The sequence below is a fragment of the Dendrobates tinctorius genome, unplaced genomic scaffold (assembly GCF_039654945.1).
Source record: "Dendrobates tinctorius isolate UK_male_01 unplaced genomic scaffold, ASM3965494v1 ptg000065l, whole genome shotgun sequence".
Taxonomy (NCBI): domain Eukaryota; kingdom Metazoa; phylum Chordata; class Amphibia; order Anura; family Dendrobatidae; genus Dendrobates; species Dendrobates tinctorius.
Genome location: NW_027361733.1, coordinates 18,117,037 through 18,122,798, shown reverse-complemented (window position 1 = coordinate 18,122,798; position 5,762 = coordinate 18,117,037). Strand labels below are relative to the sequence as shown.

The 5,762-nt window shown below is 39.9% G+C and overlaps 1 protein-coding gene across 1 annotated transcript; it reads right to left on the bottom strand.

The window, feature by feature from the left end:
- Positions 1-815: 815 nt before the first annotated feature.
- MC3R (melanocortin 3 receptor) lies at positions 816-4,795 on the bottom strand. Its single transcript, XM_073580661.1, has one exon. The coding sequence runs from the start codon at positions 4,422-4,424 to the stop codon at positions 3,456-3,458; it is 969 nt and encodes a 322-aa protein (XP_073436762.1). The 5' UTR covers positions 4,425-4,795; the 3' UTR covers positions 816-3,455.
- Positions 4,796-5,762: the final 967 nt, after the last annotated feature.

Genomic DNA, 5,762 nt, shown 5'->3' with positions numbered 1-5,762 from the left:
TGGCTGAAGATTGCTTACAGGAAATTCCCCTGTAAACATATTTTTCTGGTGGATGTGGTGACGTAAGCAATATCTATCATGGAGGCAAGTGTGAGGCTCATCTAAGGGGCCAGAATAAAGAGGCAAAAATAAATATTTTTGAATATTTGTTAAATTTTTGCCTACTTTGCCCTCTTTCCTTCACTTTGGGTTCAAACTCTCTATGATGTATCATTTAAGAAATTAAAGGTGGTAGTCCCCTTTAAATAATTACATTAAATACTACATTGCAGCTAAAGTGCCGAAAATCCCAGGACAGTGAAATATATAACTAAAGGCACTAGAAATTAATTTTTCAATTCTTTGACCAATACTGGAAAGCAATCCTGAGGTATTACCTCACAGAACTGACTTGTTACCTCAGAGCCCTTCTACATTATCTAGAAGCACTGATGTATTATCCCAGTGTATGATAAGCCGGAGCTATGAGATAATAGTTTAGAAACTGATCCCTATCATATCTTTATATTATTGTATTGGATCTAGCAATATTGTCTTAGAGCGCTGACTTAATATATTAAAGCTCTTAAGTATTATCCGAGTCTGACTTATTATCTCAAAGACTTAAATATTACATCATAGCACTGAGTTAACATCTGAGTCAAATATCTCAATGCACCGATCTGATTTAATATATCAAAATCAATATAAAGTACTGAAATACAGGTGCTTCTCACAAAATTAGAATGTCATCAAAAAGTAAATTTATTTCAGTACTTCAATAGAAAAAGTGAAATTCGTATATTATATAGAGTCATTACAAACATAGTGATCTATTTCACGTGTTTATTTCTGTTAATGTTGATGATTATGGCTTACAGCCAATGAAAACCCAAAAGTCATTATCCCAGTAAATTAGAGTAATTAACAAAAAAAACACCTGCAAAGGCTTCCTAATCATTTAAAAAGGTCCCTTAGTTTCAGTAGGCTCCACAATCATGGGGAAGACTGCTGACTTGACAGATGTCCAGAAGGCAGTCATTGACACACTCCACAAGGAGGGTATGCCACAAAAGGTTATTGCTAAATAAGCTGGCTGTTCTCAGAATGCTGTATCCAAGCATACATATTAATGGACAGATGAGTGGAAGGAAAAAGTGTGGTAGAAAAAGGTGCACAAGCAACCAGGATAACTGCGGCCTTGAAAGGATTGTCAAGTGAAGGCCATTCAAAGGAGTGGACTGCTGCTGGAGTCATTGCTTCAAGAGCCACCACACACAGACCTATCCAGGACATGGGCTACAAGTGTCGCATTCCTTGTGTCAAGCCACTCATGACCAATAGACAACGCCAGAAGCGTCTTACCTGGGCCAAGGAGAAAAAGAACTGGACTGTTGCTCAGTGGTCCAAGGTGTTGTTTTCAGATAAAAGTAAATTTTGCATTTCTTTTGGAAATCAAGGTCCCAGAGTCTGGAGGAAGAGAGGGGGGGCATACAATCCAAGCTGCTTGAGGTCTAGTGTGAAGTTTCCACAGTCATTGATGGTTTGGGGAGCCATGTCATCTGCTGGTGTAGGTCCACTGTGTGTTATCAAGACCAAAGTCAGCGCAGCCATCTACCAGGAAATTTTAGAGCACTTCATGCTTCCCTCTGCCAACAAGCTTTTTTGGAGATAGACATTTCATTCTCCAGCAGGACTTGTCCACACTGCGAAAAGTACCAATACCTGGTTTACAAACAACAGTATCACAGTGCTTGATTGGCTGCAAACTCGCCTGATATTAACCCCATAGAGAATCTATGGGGTATTGTCAAGAGGAAGATGAGAGACACCAGACCCAACAATGCAGAGGAGCTGAAGGCTGCTATCAAAGCAACCTGGGCTTCCATAACACCTCAGCAGTGCCACAGGCTGATCGTCTCCATGCCACGCCGCATTCATGCAGTAATTGATGCAAAAGAATCCCCGACCAAGTATTGAGTGCATTAACTGAACATACATTTCAGTAGGCCAACATCTTGCTTCATTTTTCAAGCTGGTGTTATAAAGTATTGTAACTTACTGAGATAATGACTTTTGGGTTTTCATCGACTGTAAGCCATAATCATTAACAGAAATAAACATGTGAAATAGATCACTCTGTGTGTAATGACTCTATAAAATATATGAGACTCACTTTTTGTATTGAAGAACGGAAATTTAATTAACTTTTTGATGATCTTCTAATTTTGTAAGAAGCATCTGTAGTATCTCAGTCTGATTATTAACCTAGAGTCTAAAATATTAGCAATGACTTATTTTCTTAGAATCAGATATTTAAAATCATGTTTCATTATTTTAGCACTTTCAGATAACTGACTTATTTTCTTAGATCCCATATTATTATCTCATTGTCTGAGTTATTGTGTCAGACCCAGCAATATTTTCTATTATCACTGGCTTATAACTTCATCGATAACTTTATTATTTTCTCATGACACTCAAAAGAACTGAAGAACTGACTTACTGCCTCAGAGGACAGACTTATTGTCTGAAATCCTGTAAAATTATCTAATAACCCTCATTTTGGCTATCAAAGGGCTGACCTATATTCTCACGGTCTAATTTCTCAAACTCTAAAATATTATTATTTCATATAACGTTTTATCTCTGAGGCTCAAAAGTTATCTAGCCTGATATCAGAATTAATTTATCTTAGATCAGGTAATAAAACTTATTTAAAATATCAAAAGAACAGAAATATTATCTCACTATCTGACTTATTATCTCAGAACCTGCTATATCGCACAGCAAGGACTTATTATCTCGGAGTCAAATGTTATCTTAATATCTGACTTATCTCACAGCCTCCAATTTTATCTCATAGTAATTATTTAGAATATCAGATCAGACATACTATCTCACAGTATGGCTTATGTCAGAATCTGATATATCTGACAACTACTTGTTATCTTAGAGTCAAATATCATATAAATGTCTGAATTATTATCTCTGTTTGTAATATTTTCTAATTATGCTGGATTAATATGTCAAAGTGTGGACCTATTTTCTTACACCCTAACTTATCTCTGAATCTTAAACATCTCTTAACACCGAGTTAAGCTTCAAATATATTTTGCACTGACTTACTATCTCATAGATGGAAATGTTATTTAATTTATTTTCTATAAAATAGATTAAAAATGACCATTTTGTAAGATAAAAAAGTGAACCTTGAGATGTTAACTACTGAGCAGATATTCTTGAGGGGATGTTTAATCACATCAAGCTGTGACCTAATAATACATAGCGACTAACATTGAGGATGGAACCTATCAGGGGCTGGGAGTGAGCACACGACTTAGGTTTTCATCAATAGTTCCAATTTTCCCTCCTGTCTGCCCATTCTGTGTGTATACTATAGCAATGCAGCATTGAATAACATGAACTTCTGCCTAATGTGTTGCTACCAGTGAGCATTGTGAAACACATCGGGTTCAGCCACATTTTCCAAAATTCATCCCATAGCAGCAAATAATCTCCTTGAAAGTTTTGCGCATCTCGAGGCTGCGGAAAGCGTAGATCAGAGGGTCAATGACAGAGTTGCACATGATGAGGATCAGGTAAGTGTTAAAGTAGGCACCGTAGCAGACACAGTAGGAGTTGGCAGGACAGGAGATGATAAGGATGAGGTGGAGGAAAAACGGCGCCCAACACACGACAAATACCCCCAATAGAATGGTGATGGTGATGGCGCCTTTCATGCACGTCCGCTGCTGCACCACGCCATCCACTGGCAGTGCGGCAATCCGCTTTACGTGGAGACGCGCAAAGAGGAACATGTGGACGTACATCGTGGCCATAAGGACAAGCATAGTGAAGAACATGGTGATGAGACACACAATGACCGTTTTGCTCTCGGAATAGACAATAAATACAATACCGCATATGATGCAGGACACCCAGATAACCATGATCAACGCTAAGGCTTTTTTGACCGTCATGATGCTATGGTAGCGTAAAGCGTAAAATATGGTGATGTATCGGTCAATGGCAATAACCAAGAGGTTGCAGATTGAAGCTACAAGAGATATACAGATCAAGGAATCAAACACGTCATCCAACTGCTGCAGCAGCTTGTCCCCTATATCTAGATACTTATTCTGCACTGCAATTACAATAGTTTCCAAGGCATTCGAGACGCTGACCAACATGTCTGCAACTGCCAAACTGCAGAGGAAAAAGTACATGGGGGAGTGAAGGTTCTTGTTCTTCAGGATGGCCAGGATGACCAGGATGTTTTCCAGCAGACTGATAATCCCCAGAGTCAAGAAGACCTCCGTCTTAATGAAGACCTGCTCGCAGAACTTAATGCTCATGTTGTTGTGCAGCAGGGTCTCATTGAAATCCAGTGTCTCATTGAGCTGGAGGGAATGAATGAAGATCAGGTCATTGGACGCATTCATGTCTGAGGCTTTGTGAAGGGGCTCAGATAGCGCAGCACTGGGGGTAGTCACCTCCTCTCTCTCTGACAGATGAGCCTTCTTGTAGATGGTCCTACATCATCTCTCATTAGGATGGGACTCACGCCTTGACTTTTCAAAGAGTTTGGTCAGAGGGACCCCCAACATGAAGACCACGCTGCTTAGCCTTCTTCTAGATTTTCAGCTGCTTCCTTGCTTTTGCCTGCTTGTAAATGTTGGAGCACCTGCCTGCACTTTGCTCTTCTTACTGCATCTGGACTTGATCAGTGTGTGGCAACCAATATAAGGCAATCCTCGGATGTTTTACATTCATTGATAGTTGCGACTCCTCCTCATTCTCCAACATATCAGACTATCCACTTATAGAACAGGTACAGGGATGAATGACAGCCCAGCTTCACTATGCTATGTACAGCAGCAGGTGGTATGGGAAAGTGCAGTGTCGGAGAATGAAGTGATTTGGCGCCCTCCAATGGCAAGAAAGGATAATAACACATCTATAACTGTGGATTTATAAAACACATCTCAGCTGCTGCAAGACCTCATTTTAAAGAGAAAAGATGAACTTCTTGTCATCCATTGACAGATTAATAGGAAATGGTTTCATGGTTTTTTTTTAAAAAGGTCTGCAGTCTGTGTTATGAGTATCTTCAGAAGTTGCGGTGAGTATGTCCAGGTTGGGCAGTTGCTGAGGCAGTGTCAGACTGGGGTGCCAAGGGCCTAACATTGACTTTAAGGGGCCCACTTTTCACCTGCATACAAATATTACACTCCCCTCATTCACAAATGTACATATATCTCTAAATAATAATAATAATAATAATCTAGGTAGGTTGGTTAAAGAATGATGAGATGCTACTTTTTTCTGTACAGAGTAAATCAAGTGAATTATGCCAAGTACTATCCAGTTGGCGGCCCAGATCTGCACAGGGGCCCACTGGAGGATTCCTCTGTTATCCTGTGGGCCAGTCCGAGCCTGAGCTGAGGTGTGCATTTTGAAGACCTGCAGCAGATGTAATGATTCTTAAGTTGTTCTGCAGCAGCTGAGGTGTTAAGAGGTTCTGCAGCAGCTAAAGTTTTGTATAATGAGGTTCTGCAGCAACTGAATTGTGTAATAGGATAGCCCACAGCAGCTAAGGTGTGTTATTATGTTCGGCAGCAGGTGCGGTATTATGTTGTTCTGCGGCAGCTGATGTGTATTCTGAGGTTCTGCAGCAGCTGAGGTGCATATTATGAGGCTCTGAAGTAGGTGAAGCATGTCTGATAATGTTGACCAGCAGCTTGAGGTGTGTATTATGATGATATATTGCAGGTAATATG

Bases quoted from the DNA above. Each gene is read 5' to 3' on its own strand.
- MC3R (XM_073580661.1), bottom strand. From the start codon at position 4,424: ATGAATGCGTCCAATGACCTGATCTTCATTCATTCCCTCCAGCTCAAT.